General features: G+C 38.1%; 1 protein-coding gene across 1 annotated transcript in view; it reads left to right on the top strand.

The window, feature by feature from the left end:
• CLSTN2 (calsyntenin 2) overlaps window positions 1-17272 on the top strand; it is a 1070252-nt gene that overhangs the window by 1007334 nt on the left and 45646 nt on the right. Inside the window, exon 10 of the mRNA XM_089669513.1 lies at window positions 16563-16729. Coding sequence (XP_089525639.1) covers window positions 16563-16729 — 167 coding nt within the window. The remainder of the gene's footprint in view (window positions 1-16562; window positions 16730-17272) is intronic.

The raw sequence follows: 17272 nt of genomic DNA, 5'->3' as shown, positions 1-17272 counted from the left end.
ACATCCTCATGCCCAAGGAAGATTCTCTCTACTACACCCACGGCTCCAGCTGTCATTCTGGCATGTGCAGCGGTACCCTACAGGACAGAGGAGAGTGGTCATACACCCTAACACAGATGAGCTTTATTTTATCCTTGTTCTTGTGAGTGTTTTTATACCTACAAATTAAACGTTATATTAATATACTGCACTTAGTATGACGGCTCCTGTTCCTCTTCTTTTCGATATTACTCATATGCTTCTGCCCATTCACTTCTTCCTCCGGCACTTCAAATACATAATTCCGAGATAGATTTGGGACCTCATGAAGCCTGGCTGGAAAACGTCCAGGATATTGATAAGACAGGCCGAGCTATTGCTGTTCACCATCATGAGAGAGAGCTCTTTTTTCTTCTTTTTTAGCAAATAATAAAGATTACATGAAGATGGTGTGGTATTAAAGCTTTATTGGACTCATTTATTTGGATATGGGTCAGTGAATCCAGTAAGAGTCTGGGACATTGCACATATAAAGGAAATATAGACTTTTTGAATGATTTGACAGACTGGTTTAAGAGAAGTTACTTCTGTGTGCACATAGGGCTGGATGGTTTGGATTCAATCACTACATCCCTTTAAGCCTTGGTCATATTCAGTGCAATAAAAACCACACCCAATTTTTGCCAGGGCATGCTGTACTCACCGCAATTGCTTTTTATTTCCTTAGGAGGGCCCATCTTATGATCCTGCACACAGGCCCACTGCTTGCAGAAAATGCCTCTGTTCAGTAATACAACAGAGGCACTGATTTTACAAATGGCCAAATCATAATACTGTGATTTAATGTTAGAAATTACATCAGATATGTTATTTTTGCAGAATTCAGATTTGATTATGTATTTTAGCTCAGTTCATGTTTATGAATTTGGGCAGCAATGTTTTTGTACTACTACCCTAAATATGCTTTGAATAGATCACACCCTGTGATATCTGTGACCAGTTTATTAGGTTTATTTCTATGCTAGGCGCTTTGCAGGTTTCTAAAATTAGTCTTCATTCTTTTTTTTCTTTTTTTTTCGTTGAGGCATAAAATTTTCCATGTAAGTGCTAACAGCAAAGAACTAGCTAAATCCTATGTTTTGGTTATATAAATTATTGTATTTTAATCCTTTCCTGCAGTTTCATATGAATCATTATGTCTTGCTGTTAAATTATGTTCACAGTCATTCAAACAGTAGCTGTAACTCTCACTGCAGTTTGCACTGCCAGCACTTCCAGCCCAGGACTGGAAAGTTATACCTCAGAAAGCTTTTAACCAGGGCATTTCAAAGTGTATGATCTCTAGGTAAAATCAGAGACAAATAAAAGATAATTGTACCAAAGAACATACAGTAATACATTTTTTCTAAAATGGATATGCATTTCAGTACCATGGACAGGGACTAAAGTGCAGCTGATTGCTTCAAACTTTAGTGTTGTTTAGTAAAGGGAAACTGTGAAAGAATTATCAAAGTATATCATAATATTGACACTAATCTAAAATATTAGTTTTCTGGAATCGTTCTAAGACTCAAGGCTTCAAGGCTTTCTGAGTCACTGACCAGAAACATGCATTGCTCAATAAATATTTTTGTTGTTGGCTTCTGAAATGGGTTGCTATTATAAGGCCTCATGCACACTGGACATTTTTACAGCTGTTGTTTTTGGTGTCAGGCATTTTTTGCTGCAGCCAGTAAACTCCCTAGCATGTTGTTCTATGTACCCATGCACACATAGGCTTTTATCAGTGTTTTCTGGCTGGAAAAACCCCCCAGAACTATTGTGTTTAAGGAGGAATTTTCAGCTGTAAAAACGTTCTAATGCAGAAAAATGTGGTAAAACACAGCTTTCCGGCGTTTATGAGCGTTTTTGAGACTCAAGCTTTTTTTTTATATTGCTACATATTCCAGTGTGCTTTGCTGCTCTTGCTTTCATTGTATTTCCCAATGTCCCTTGCTGCCTCATTGTCTCAATTGGCTGAACTGTTCTTTTACTGTCCTTTGCTTCTCAGTGTGCTTTGCTGCTATTTCTTTTATTGTCTGATCTGTGCTGTCTGAAAAGAGGAACATTTCCCAATGTCCTTTTCAGCCTCATTGTCTCAGCTGACTGAACTGTGTGCAAATAGGAAATTCCTTTTATGGGCATTTCCAATGTCCTTTGCTGCCTCATTGTCTAAGCTAGCAGAACTGTGTGCAAACAGGAAATTGGAGGATACATGATGGGATATCAAAGTATGGGTCTAGAATTGTTCTCAATGGCTGCTTCTCTCCTCCAGCTGTCTCTTCACCATCCTTAACAGAATCAGCAGCATAGCCTCATCAATTTTCTGCATTAGAGGATCCATAATGGATGTAGCAAGAAAAATAAAGATAGCTCGGGAACATTGCTTTCTCACTCATGTTTTTAATGCAAGAATGCTACTGGTGTTTTTATAATGTCCAGTGTGCATGAGGCCTAAATATAGGGGATTTAACGGATTTAAGCTTTACATGGGTAAGGTCAGGACGTTTCAAGCAAAAGCAATATTGTATTTATCTATGATGCATACCATATGATACTATAATATCATAATATCACAATCAAACAATAAATTAAAATGTAATATAAAATGCAATAAGCTCTCTGTATCAATGTGCTAAAAAGAACTGTTCATATACTGGATATACATTAGAAGCAAGAAAGGAAGAGTCCCCCCAAGGGGAGAGGGTTTTTCAAGATGCCATTAATAGAGATCACAAAAAAAAAAACATACAAAAAATATATATTCTTAACATATATGGTTGCTTCTTACACTGTCATGTGTATTCTCACACCCTCAAAAATGTTGAATAGAAAAAGTGTCACGCAACACAATAATGAATCAAATACCAAAATTTGTTAAAGTGCATACAAAAATATATGACAAATATATCAATATGGAGTAAAGAATACTAATAGCATTCTTAATATACTGTATGTATGCATATGTATATATATATATATATATATATATATATATATATTTATTATATATATATATATATATATATATATATATATTTTTTTATATATATATATATATATATATATATATCAGAAGTTTAGAATATTTAGAGAGGAGCTCAACAGCACCACATCCCATACAGAAACAGGAAAGGAAGAAACTTGGGGGGAAGGGGGATTCCAAGGTACTATAGATAGAAATCACAAAAAAAAATTCTCTTAAAAATTTAACATTTTTTATTTAATCCATAGAAAAATTAAAATTCCATAAAATCAATGTACATAGAGAACACTTTTTGTATTGTATTTATCTATGATGCATACCACAACTCTAGCATTGCACAGACTCACAGCATTTAGAAAACCTCAGCTCTAAATAGTAGTGTGAATGATACTATAAGGTATAAAAGAAATAGGGGTGACCTTTCACCTCCTTTCTATAAATGCTGCTGACATTTTTGACCTGCTTTCCGAAAATGTCCAACGTTTGGAACAAATATGCAGATTAGCAACTTCAGAGAAAAGCCAGAAGTCTTTAAGTACATACTTGTTCTGGGTCAGTTACACAATGTATTGCAGGGTTGGAAGGAGCTCTTGGCAACAGATGCTTCTTGTCTGTTTCTGACAGGTTTGTTTTGTGTTTAATCACCAAAAGCAACCAAGGTAAATTATGTATGATATCAGTTCTCCTCAATTGCTGCCTATTGAAATAACCTGTATGTTTTAGATGGTCTTCCATTTGATACTGATATTGCAAGTCATTGCACTGAAAATGTATCTTTGTGTTCCAAAATACTTATCACCTCTTCTTTTCCATCACACCTGTCCAAGATCTCAAAATGAACCTGTCAAGACAGAAATAAGATTAAATGTTTAAATTGGCAGTGCTTAAAATGGAACTAAACCAGGGGCGGACTGACAATCATGGGGCCCCCGGGCAATAGGGGATCATGGGGCCCCTGTGTCCTTGCCCAAACTCAAAAAAGCCTATGAAATAGGTACCAGGGGCATCTCATGGGGCAGTGCCCGAGTTTCCAAATGGTCAGTCTGCCCCTGAACTAAACTGTATCTGAGCACCACAAACCATAAGCTTTGATTATTTATTTTTAATATTCAAAACAAACTCATCCATCCATGTCTCCATGTTTTATTTTGCTGAGAATTCATTTAGAAAAACAACCCCTAGCATTTCTGGCCATGGCAATCTTGAGTAAGGGCAGAGGATTCATGTAGCAATTACTTCCTGGAATCCATCGACCCCTAGCTCAGGCATGCAGACAGGAGGGTGCGCTTACATGAGAAAACCCCTCCTCCCCTCTTGAATACTCATTAATGGGATACAATAATGGGATATAAGACATCATTTGCTTAGGTAAAGAAACTAGGAAGTAACTAAAGAAATGTATAAAAAGTTTAAAACAAGTAAATATAATATATTTTCTTATCTGTTTACTAATGCTAGCAGCATAAGGATTCAAAATAGTTAATGTTGATTGAGTGAGTTAAGTTCTACTTTAAATATACCAAAATTAATATCATAATATCACAATCAAACAATAAATTAAAATGTAATATAAAATGCAATCAGCTCTCTGTATCAATCAATGTGCTAAAAAGATCTGTTCATATTCTGGATATATATTATAAACAAGAAAGGAAGAGTCCCCCCAAGGGGAGAGGGATTTTCAAGATGCCATTAATAGAGATCACAAAATAGAAAACATAAACAAAAAATATATATTTTCAACATATACGGTTGCTTCTTCCACTGTCATGTGTATTCTCACACCCTCAAAAATGTTGAATAGAAAAAGTGTCACGCACCACAATAATGAATCAAATACCAAAATTTGTTAAAGTGCATAAAAAAATATGTGACAAATATATCAATATGGAGTAAAGAATACTACTAGCATTCTTAATATACTGTATGTATGCATGTATGTATGTATGTGTGTATATATATATATATATATATTATATATATATTATATATATATATATATATAAAAATATATATCAGAAGTTTAGAATATTTAGAGAGGAGCTCGACAGCACCACATCCCATATAGAAACAGGAAAGGAAGAAACTTGGGGGGAAGGGGGATTTCCAAGGTACTATTAATAGAAATCACAAAAAAATTCTCTTAAAAATTTAACATTTTTTATTTAATCCATAGAAAAATTTAAATTCCATAAAATCAATGTACATAGAGAACACTTTTTTTTAACATAAACAGTATCCATAATTTGTATTAATTAAACAGCACCACACTCCCTCAATCAACCCCAATTTTATAGAAAAGTAAGTCACTTCCACCCTTGAAAGTTAATCTAAATATATCAAAAAAGACTTTTCTTTTTACAAATATAATCCACATACAAAAGTGTCAAAAATCAAAAATTAATTAATGTTCCCAATGTTCTAAACACCATCCGTGAAACATCTTTTTCTTCTTCTCAATTAAGGAAGTCTCCAGTAATCACATACCTCAAAAAAACAAAAACTCAAAATAGTGTCATATCCTTTATACAATTAAAGTATATACCCCACACTGTGAAAAGAAAAAAAAAAGTAAAAAAGTTTTTTGCAAAAGTATAAATATAGATGCATTCAGCTACACACGCACATATATTCCACAACCTTAAAAATATAATCAAACTTTTCAATGTGAAACACTCCAACAAATCAGTTCCTGTGTATATCACCCCACTATATTCAACTGTGCTCAAAAACCACTCCAACTCGTGCAGCAATGAATAATTACCCTCTGGGTATATCAGAAAGGCATATCGCAAGACTGGGATAATCTCTTTCTTCAGGATCTACCCATCTTTTCCTCCAATTTCCTCATGGACAAATATAAGAGACAGGGTCTATGGACAAAGCTTAGGGAACGGTAACCGCACGTTTCCTCTTCCAAAATGGCCGCGATCGCGCTTCTGGTTTGACATCGATGCGTCAGACGTCACGTGTCCCTGACGTGTTTCGTCACTTCCTTTGACTTTTTCTGAAGTATCCATAATTTGGTTGTAACTCATTTAAACAATGTCCAGGTGTAGTGAATCTCAACATGTTTCGTCCATTTCAGGCTTCTTCAGGGGATATAATACATCAACACCTGAGGTAAACAAATTCATATTTATTACAAGAATAAAGCAAAGAAACATTACACCACAATTCTTTATTTCAACACAGAGAAAAAGTAAAAGCAAAAAAAGAACATACATATATGAGTATACTCTGAAGGTTGGCGCAGGGCATCTTACCAATATAATATTAAAACGAGCTGGAAACCATTCAAAAGATTTCAAAATAGATTGCTGATATAAATTACACTTGATAAGTAAGGCACGGTGATCAAGGGTCGATCCCCCATACAATCAGGACAGGACCGTGCATACATTGGCTGCAGGAGGGGCATATAAGATGGGCTAACTATAGTGTAGCAAAATATTGCCAAATTAGTGTTTGCAGACATTTCCAATAGATCAAGATTTAATTGTATGTTATGATGAATATATACTTTTAACCGCTTGGGGACTGCCCACAGTAGATTGATTGCTGCAGGGTGGCCCCTGTGCGCAGGATCATGTATATATACATGATTCTGCATTTCCGGGTAGGGGGCGTACGACCGCCCATTTCACTCTGCCGATCACAGCCCTGGGTGTCAATCACCGGGTCCCGGCCGATGATTACCCACCGACGCCGGTGATTATCAGCGATCACTGACAGGGAGGAGGGCTGCATTGTTTACAATTCAGCCCTCCTCCCTGTCAGTTTGGGCACAATGCTTGGAATGGCTGAGCACAGCCATCCCTATCAGTGTGCTTTACAGTGAAGCACAACCCCCAGGCCCCCTAGTAAAACACTCCCATCACACAGTTAACTCTTTGTTCGCCCCAAATGTTAACCCCTTCCTGCCCAGTGCCATTAGTACAGTGTCAGCACTTTTTAGCACTGATCACTGTATTGGTGTCATTGGGGATGTCAGTGACACCAAGTCAATTTCCCCCCAGTGTCAGAATGTCCGTCGCAGTTCCGCCATAAGTCGCTGATCGCCATTATTATTAGTATAAAGAAAAAAAAATTCCAGTATCTATACCGCCATTTGTAAACACTATACCTTTCACGTAAACCAATTCATTGACACGTATTGGGATTTTTTTTAGCAAAGACATGTCGCCGAATACATTTTGGCCTAAATTTATGGCAAAATTTGATTAAACTTTTTTACTGGACATGTTTAAAAGAATATTAATATTGTTTTTTTCTCAAAATTGTCAGTCTATTAATAGATGGCGATCAAATACCACCGAAAGAAAGCTCAATTTGTGGGGGAAAAAAAAGGAAATTTAATTTGGGTGCAGAGTTGCATGACCGTGCAATTGTCAGTTAAAACAAAATTCCAGTATCTATACTGCCATTTGTAAACGCTATAACGTTCATGTAAACCAATTCATTTACACATAGTGGGATTTTTTTTAGCAAAGACATGTCACAGAATACATTTTGGCCTAAATTTATGACGAAATTTGATTTTTTAAATTTTTTTTTACTGGACGTGGTTAAAGATGTAGGACCAATATCAAGAAATAGCCAGCACACCTTGCAAGCTGTTTATCTTTATTTTTTGTTTGTTATTTTCACATTATCGCTGGTAGTTTAGCACTAACAGAGGACTGTGTAGAGGATGCCTTTTTTGTTTTTAACCCATTTTATACACCTGACTACTGCACTCTAAGTACAAGTACAATACATTCTTTGTTAAGGTCAGCCATGTGCAGAAAAGTATACAGTATGTATAATTTTTTTTTAACATACTGTCCCTGATCCCCCATAGTGTTCTTGATCACTGCTACACCAGTTATATGATGATGCTGTACTGCATTGGTAACAGTATGTAAAGAAAAATAGTGAAAAAAAATTTAGTTTCTTAATTTTCCAAAAATTTATGACAAAAAATTACAACTTCAAAAAGCTTGCCATGCTTCTTACAAAATATCTCAGACTGTCTACTTTCCAAAAAGGGGTTACTTGGAGGATATTCATACTGTTGTGACATTTTCGGTCCTTAAGAAATTAGATAAGCCATCACTACATCAGGATTGAAAAATTTTTAGATAAATATCATAATTTGTGAACTCTTCTACCAACTAAATAATAAACACTGCTTTAGGTTATTTTCACCAAAACAACGTAGCAGAATACATTTTTGTCTTAATTTTTTAAGAAAGATTATTTTATTGCAAACTTTTATAACCAAAACAAAGAAAAAATGTGTTTTTTCAAAAATTTCTGTCTTTTTAATTTATTTAGCAGAAAATAAAAAAGCCCAGTGGTTATTACATATCACCAAAAGAAAACTCTATTTGTGTGAAAAAAAAATGATAAAAATGTCATATGAGTACAGTGTTGCATGACCGCTAAATTGTCATTCAAAGTGTAACAGCGCTGAAAGCTGAAAATTGGCTTGAGCAGAAAGGGGATAAAAGCACCCAGTATTGCAGCAATTAAACCCCATATAAAAATTGAATTAAATAGTGAAAAAATACTACAAATAATATGCCCAAATCTAATGAACTAATACAGTCCATCACTAATACATAGTCCTTCCAACTATAGAAAAATCTTTTGCCATCAAAAACCTTTTATCATATACAGTGCACCTCCACCACCAGTGACACCAGCTGTGCCCTGAACCTGGAATTTTTGACCTCACAACTAAGTTTGGTCAAAAATGGCTTGCGCCCTCTAGGTGGACATATAGTGATGGTATGACCTCTACCAAGATTCTCCTTCGCTGTTGATTCAGCTCCTTCTGACTACTTCTCCTACACTCAGCATACAGTACATGTAGGAAATACATAGGCAGACCAATAGTGCTTTATCATTAAAAAAACCCTTCATTTTATTTAAATATAAATAAGCAACTCACACGATTCAGGTGCTCCATTGCACCCAATAATACATGCATAAAATATAATGTAGCTGACACCTTCTGGCTATAACTAGCTCTCTCTGTATTCCCCTCCATGATGTCTCTCCGGAGTGGGTCAGCTCACCACGAGCGCCATGACGTCAGTAGTCCATTAGATTTGGGGATATTGTTTGTAGTACTTTTTCAGTATTAATTTCACATTGTGATTATTATTTATGTCACTATTTGAACGTGAGAAAAGTATGGCACTGTTGTATAATTTTGATATTTAGCACATTTGTATGAGTATGTGTAGGTGTGGGCGGCTTTTCATTATTTGATTGTATTTTTTTATTTTTTTAAATTGTTATAGCACTTTCATTTCAAGGTAGGATTTTTATTTAACTGCTTGCGGGTTCACATTTTATATCTTTGTTACTCATCTGCCATATACAGTGGGGATCGAAAGTTTGGGCACCCCAGCTAAAAATTTGTATTAATGTGCGTAAAGAAGCCAAGGAAAGATGGAAAAATCTCCAAAAGGCATCAAATTACAGATTAGACATTCTTATAATATGTCAACAAAAGTTAGATTTTATTTCAATCATTTACACTTTCAAAATAACAGAAAACAAAAAAATGGCGTCTGCAAAACTTTGGGCACCCTGCAGAATTTATAGCATGCACTGCCCCCTTTGCCAAGCTGAGACCTGCCAGTGTCATGGATTGTTCTCAATCATCATCTGGGAAGACCAGGTAATGTCAATCTTAAAGGTTTTAAATGCCCAGACTCATCTGACCTTGCCCCAACAATCAGCACCATGGTTTCTTCTAAGCAGTTGTCTAGAAAACTGAAACTGAAAATAGTTGACGCTCACAAAGCTGGAGAAGGCTATAAGAAAGCAAAGCGTTTTCAGATGTCAATATCCTCTGTTCGGAATGTAATTAAGAAATGGCAGTCATCAGGAACAGTGGAAGTTAAAGCAAGATCTGGAAGACCAAGAAAAATATCAGACAGAACAGCTCGCAGGATTGTGAGAAAAACAATTCAAAACCCACGTTTGACTGCACGATCCCTCCAGAAAGATCTGGCAGACACTGGAGTTGTGGTACACTATTCCACTATAAAGAGATACTTGTACAAATATGGTCTTCATGGAAGAGTCATCAGAAGAAAACCTCTTCTACGTCCTCACCACAAAAATCATCGTTTGAACTTTGCAAATGAACATATAGACAAGCCTGATGCATTTTGGAAACAAGTTCTGTGGACAGATGAGGTTAAAATTTAACTTTTTGGCCGGAATGAGCAAAGGTACGTTTGGAGAAGAAGGGGCACAGAATTTAATGAAAAGAACCTCTGTCCAACTGTTAAGCATGGGGTTAGATCAATCATGCTTTGGGGTTGTGTTGCAGCCAGTGGCACAGGGAACATCTCATGAGTAGAAGGAAAAATGGATTCAATAAAATTTCAGCAAATTTTGGATGGTAACTTGATGCCATCTGTGAAAAGCTGAAGTTAAAGAGAGGATGGCTTCTACAAATGGATAATGAACCTAAACACACCTCGAAATCCACGGGGGATTACATCAAGAGGCGTAAACTGAAGGTTTTGCCATGGCCTTCACTTTCTCCTGACCTCAACATAATTGAAAATCTATGGATAGACCTTAAAAGAGCAGTGCGTGACAGACAGCCCAGAAATCTCAAAGAACTGGAAGACTTTTGTAAGGAAGAATGGGCAAAGATACCTCAAACAAGAATTGAAAGACTCTTGGCTGGCTACAAAAAGCGTTTACAAGCTGTGATACTTGCCAAAGGGGGCAGTACAAGATATTAACTCTGCAGGGTGCCCAAACTTTTGCAGACGCCATTTTTTTGTTTTCTGTTATTTTGAAAGTGTAAATGATGGAAATAAAATCTAACTTTTGTTGACATATTATAAGAATGTCTAATCTGTAATTTGATGCCTTTTGGAGATTTTTCCATCTTTCCTTGGCTTCTTTATGCACAATAATACAAATTTTTAGCTGGGGTGCCCAAACTTTCAATCCCCACTGTAGCTGCTCACCCCTCTGTTCTAAGTAGATCCTCTTGTAAAATATTGTCATATTTTTAAAGGGACACATCTTTTTTAAGGCACCGGGTACTAATTTTAATGTTTAGTATGAACATGCATTTTTAACAATGTAAAAAATGATGGTTGGACTTTTTACTACCACCATCAAATATCTCTGAGTAATAAAGTTTTTCACAGGCTTCATCTGTGTCAGAAAATTTGGAAATTTTACTAGTTGCTGGGCGCACAGATGGACTACAAGGTTACTTTACAATTTCCTGGTCTGGTAATTAACTGTTACAATAATCATATATTTGCAGCTGTGCATTATTTTCATCAGCTACATACATTAGCTTTGGATGCTTCTAATAAAATGGATTGACTGTCTGCTTGTCATTACACTGAGCAGATTGCCAAATGATCAAAGTTTGAACTGTTGAAATATTTATAGCAAGTGGAGGTTTATCTATTATAGAAGCTGAATTTGTACATTTTGTGATAAACAGAAACATGTAGATAATCCTCAGTATACTGTTATGTCATGTTGACAATGATTGTACAAATTAAACAGATACTGTAATTTTCCCATATTCATAGCTTTGTGAACATGATGTCTTATGTTTTTGATGACAAAGTACCTGTAATTCTTAAACAAATACTTGCAAAAGACTGGCAGTTGTTTACATTAAAGTAGTTTAGAAATGTAAATTTCCAAATCAAGCGCAGGTGCTACGTGTTGAACTGTGAGCCATAAAAGATAGGAAATTACAGCTTTTAGAAGATCTCATTATTTCAAGCGCTTCCAGTCTCCTAAGACAGTGCTGCTATATTGAATCAATGGGGCCAGATTAATTACTGTTAGTGTGTGTATGCGATACTAGGACAAGCTTTAGGTTCCCCTGCTTCTTAAGTGCATACCACAAAAACAACATAATATTAAGCAAGTTCACAAAACAAGTGCTTATACAGTGGGGCAGAAAACAATGATAGTGTATAAAATTCAGGGGCTAATAGTAATGAATGAGATTGACCGTAAGTGCACTGTTGTGAGATCAGTTAATGGCTTCCCAACCGCCCTATAGCAGAAATACTGCTACAGGGTGGCACGGGTGTGCAAAATCATGTATACTGTATATACGTGATTTCGCATTTCTGGTTAGGGTGCGCGCGAGCTGCACCCTACCTGGAGCGCTGTTTGTGGCCCTAGGTGATTACCCACCGGCGCCCAGTGATTACCGATGATCACCAATGGGGAGGAGGGCTGCTTTGTTTACTAACAGTCATCCTCCCTGCCAGCTCGGACACACTGCTCTGGATGGCTGTGCACAGCCATCCAGAGCAGTGTGCTTACAGTGAAGCACACCACCCTCACCCCCTAGTAAAACACTCCCAGCACACAGTTAACCCTTTGTTCACCCCACATGTTAACCCCTTCCTGCCCAGTGCCATTAGTAGTGTCAGTGGTTTTTTTTAGCACTGATTACTGTATTGGTGTATTGGTGTGCAGTTCAAGCGGTCCCTGACAGTCAGGTGCTCTTTTTCCCGTGAGTCACACTAGGTACCTATAAATTTAGTGGCCAAAATGCCAATGGAAAGGTACTCTAGTGAAGAGGCCTACAGGATTATGAGTATGTCAGATTAGAACGAAAGGGGAAGACTCACTGACACAAACAGACTTATCATACGACCCTGTAGACAGCAGCGGCACCCTAATAGATAGCTCATATGATGGAGAAGAGGTCCCTGCTAAGATCAGACGTACCCAACCCCATTCCCAGGTTGCTGAGATGTTCCAAATGCATGATGACTCTCATATGCAGCAGAGTGCCAGTACTAGTGCCGCTCTACCTTTTGGTCAACTGGCGAGCACCAGCAGCCTAGTACATCCTGGTCTTTCACATACCAGCTCTGCAGTATCACTTGGTGATGTGGCAAGTCCCATAAGTGCAGTACAAGCTGGTGCGGTGCTGAGCACAAGTAGTGTCCCACAGCCACCAAGAATTTTCAAACAGGCCTGTAGAGCCACTAGTATCCTTCTGGATGTGCTTGAAAATCCCGCTTGGTAGCCCACAAATTCTGCAGCACCCCATTCACTGCCCAACCCGGAATTCAGGTGGAAACAGCAAATTTAAATACTCCCCTTGATTTTTTGGAGCTGTTTTTCACAGAGGATGTGTATGCATTGATTGTGGATCAAAGCAATTTATATGCACAACAGTTTATCGCCACCAACCCAAATTCAAACCTTGCCAGACCATTTGCATGGAAACCCAATACGATTTCCGAATTTAAAGTTTTTTTGGGCCTAACCCACAACATGGGTATAACTAAAAAAAAAATGAATTGCGGTTGTATTGGTCCACAGACCCGATTCATCATATGTTCTCTGCTGCCATGGCCAGGCATAGATATGAGAGTATAATGTGTTTTATGCATTTCAATGACAACACACTCTTGTCCTCGGGGTGACCCTGAATTTGACTGACTCCACAAAATTTGGCCCCTCATAAATCACCATAACCATAAATTTGCAGATGTCTATACTCCCCAGCAAAACATCTGCGTTGATGAGTCCCTCATTAATTTTTCTGGCCACCTTGCATTCAAACAATTTCTCCCCAGCAAGCATGCCAGATATGGGGTTAAGATGTATAAAACCTGTGAGAGGGCAACAGGCTATACATAAAAGTTTCGGATTTATGAGGGAAAAGATAGTCACGTGGAGCCCCCTGGATGCCCAGACTACATGGGGAGTAGAGGCAAGATAGTTTGGGACTTGGTGTTATCCTTTTTTCCTTATGGGGTACCACTTATACGTGGACAATTTTTATTCAAGCGTGCCACTATTTAGACATTTGTACAATCTTGGAATTGGTGCACGTGGCACCATGCGACCTAATCGCTGGGGCTTCCCCCAATGGCTTGTAAATACCCATCTTAGAAAGCAGGAAAAAGCCTGCTTGAGAAACGAGGATGTCATTCAGCTGCAAAACGACTTATTTATTCTGACAAAAACAGGGTCTTGCTCTCAGAATATACATAAGTAGGTGTGTGCAGTGCTGTTGGATTAGATTTTTCATCCGCAGTTAAAAAAAGAGCATATATGCCAAAACATGGGGGCCTGGGGTGGCCAGTGGGTGGATGGCCACTATGCTTTGGCATATATATTTTGAAATATTTTTTGGCACATTTCAGTTGTGGCCACCATTAGAAGTTGGTGGATGCAGGGCGGTATATTCTAATGGTGGGCATACCACACACTTTCTGGCAGAGATTTCTTCTCTTTTTTTCATTCAGCCCACAGGCTGCATACAATAAAAAAGAACATAGCATATACACCCAATAAGGACCAGCGACATACTGGTACATCACTGGTCTTTGAGTGGTTATACCAGGATGATGCCTGCAGCTGCAGGCATCATCCTGGTATCGTTTTTTTTTTCAGCCGGCGATTGGCTTTCATGTAAAAGCAATCCTAGTTGCTAATTAGATGCAGGATTGCTATTACAAGCAGCGGGAAAAGATTCTCCCCCTCCTCCGCTTCTTTCCACAGCCTTCTCGGGCATTCCTGTACCATCAGGGGAACCTGAGAATGCAGCCGGTGTTTCTGCTAGTTGACTATAGAGCCGATTGGAGACCGGCATGATGCCAATCATATCTATAGTCTATGAGACCGGATGCTACGAGCATTTCATTACTTCAGTTTCATTTGATATAAACAGCGCCATTTGTAAATTGGAAAAGCATTTGATCACATCGATCTTGGTGAGATTAGATAATGTAAGGACAGAGGAGATATCTAGAGTCTGATAGACCCAGGGGTGGACTGACCATTTGGAATCTCGGGCACTGCCCGAGGGCCCAGGGTCAGTAGAGGGCCCCATGAGATGCCCCTGGTACCTTTTTCATAGGCTTTTTTGAGTTTGGGCAAGGATACAGGGGCCCCATGATCCCCTATTTCCCGGGGGCCCCATGAGTTGTCAGTCCGCCCCTGGATAGCCCCAGATTTCTCAAAAAAGAATATATGACAAAGCCCATTGAAGTTATAGGGGATATTTGCATTCCGTGTGATAGCATTAAAAGTGATAAAAAAATAAAAGGGACAGTGTAAAAATATATAAAGAAATCAAAATAACTTTAAAAAAAACACCCTCCCCCCCCCCCCCCGTGCGCACCTGCGTGTGCAAGCGTTGACCCTGTGCCGGTATGTGAAGAGCGGTTGCACCATGCATGTGAGGTATTGCCTCGCACATCAGATCAAGGGCAGTAATTTTAGCACTGGAAATCCTCTGTACATCTAAAATGGTAGCTTGTAAAGGCTTTTAAAACATTGCCTATGGATATTAAAAAAAACAGCAATAGCGCTTGTATGATAACAAATTTCCAAGGTACGATCCTTCAGTGTATCAGGAAACTCGATAGTACTCCTCATATCCCGCTCCACCAGATGTCAGAACATGCACTTTCATCCTCCTACAGATCCCAGGATCACCTCTTCTTCTTCTCACTGATTGCTTACACAGTCTGCCCAAAAGATGCCCAGGCACTCAGCTGTTGGAGGGAGGAGACGGGATGAGGGGGATCAGGGATCGCCCAGGGATGGAGTCTTCAGTGCAGCAACTCCCACGTGTGTGTGTGTGTGTGTGTACCTGGATTTAACCTCCAGCCTTCATTTTCATGGTGACATTTAGGTAGAACATGTGGCTGTATATATATAAAAATAAAACATTTGTAATGATTTTTCAGTATAGAGGAACATAGACACCAGATTTTAATACTGTACATCAGGGGTGTCAAACTGGCGGCCCTCCAGCTGTTGCGAAACTACAAGTCCAATCATGCCTCTGCCTTTGGGAGTCATGCTTGTAACTGTAAATCTTGCAATGCCTCATGGGACTTGTAGTTTGGCAACAGCTGGAGGGCCACCAGTTTGACACCTGTGCTGTACATTGAATGGATAAAGCATATTACCAGAACCAACAGTAGGCTGGCTGGTTTTTATTGCTGTCTGTGGCCACATGAAAATGATTTATGGTCTCCACCATAAAGCAAAAACCAAAAATGCCAAAAGGTTTTAAGAAAGTAGTCAGCCATGAACTATGTACTAGTGACTCACTAATTAGGTTTAATTTCACAGCAGGTCAAGATATGTGATGTATTATATCATATCAGCAAAGATTATTATAAAAACATTCTCACACAGATTCTGATTTCAGACAGCAGTTTAGGGATTGCTGCATTTTTCCATGTTCCTTGTTTTATTGAATAACCCCTTTGGTACAGGTTTTCCCAAACAATTTCAAAGATGCAGTTCAAAAGAAGACAGTGATAGGCTTTACATTTGCAGTGCTTATGAGTTATGAAAGCCTGGTAACAACAACAATATACACCAGCAGAATCTTCTGAACAGTCAAAATTTTAAAAATATCCTAAGCCCCTATTGCAGAGCCTCAAAACGTTGCACTGTGCTCTCCAGCTGACATGCAAGCATTACTTGCTGGATTAGGTGCTATACTCTTGAAAACAAGCGTGTTCTTCAGATTCTATTCTAGGTAACTCTGCCTTTTCCTTATTTGCAGGGGGTGAAATCACAAAACCCAAATTTGCCCAGTATTTTCGTGGCAGCATAGCTGGGCTCACCCTGCGCCCTGGCAAAATAGAGAGCCAGAATGTTATTTCCTGCTGGCAGGCCTGCAGAGAAGGACTGGACATCACTGCTCTGGAAAACTTAGGACAAGGTGTTAAGGTAAGATAAGCTTTTAGCAATAATAAAAAATAGTTGTTTCAAAGGCTTATAACAGAACATTAGTCCCCTAAACTCACTGGGGAAGGGCATTTTCTAAGCTAAACTTACATGGGAATATTAATTCCCCATTTTAATTTATTTTATTTTTTGGAAAGAAAATGATTAAGTTTAATGTTGCTTGGTGCAAAAGACATACCTTCTGAGACTCAATCTTTATGGGCAGTATGGCAACTTATACCAAAAAGAATCCTGATAACTATACATTTTTTGCCACTGTGTGGGAACTACGGTAATTACAAGCACTTTGGGGTACTGCTCTCTACTACTCATGCATCTGACCCACTAGGACCTAAAACATAACTTTTATGTAATACATTAAAACGTATCTTGCAACCATGTGACTCATTTACTAACAGAGAGAACATTGAAACCTATTGAAGTTAAATTCTATTTCACAAAATCTCCAATGGCTTATTATGGAGTATCAACTCAAAACAGATGTGCAAGTGAGACTATAATATCTATAGAGAGAACACAGCTTCG

The sequence above is a fragment of the Staurois parvus genome, unplaced genomic scaffold (assembly GCF_062004578.1).
Source record: "Staurois parvus isolate SC_StPar_1 unplaced genomic scaffold, SC_StPar_1.0 ptg000078l, whole genome shotgun sequence".
In the NCBI taxonomy this organism is placed as follows: domain Eukaryota; kingdom Metazoa; phylum Chordata; class Amphibia; order Anura; family Ranidae; genus Staurois; species Staurois parvus.
This window is presented reverse-complemented; position numbering and strand designations above follow the sequence as displayed.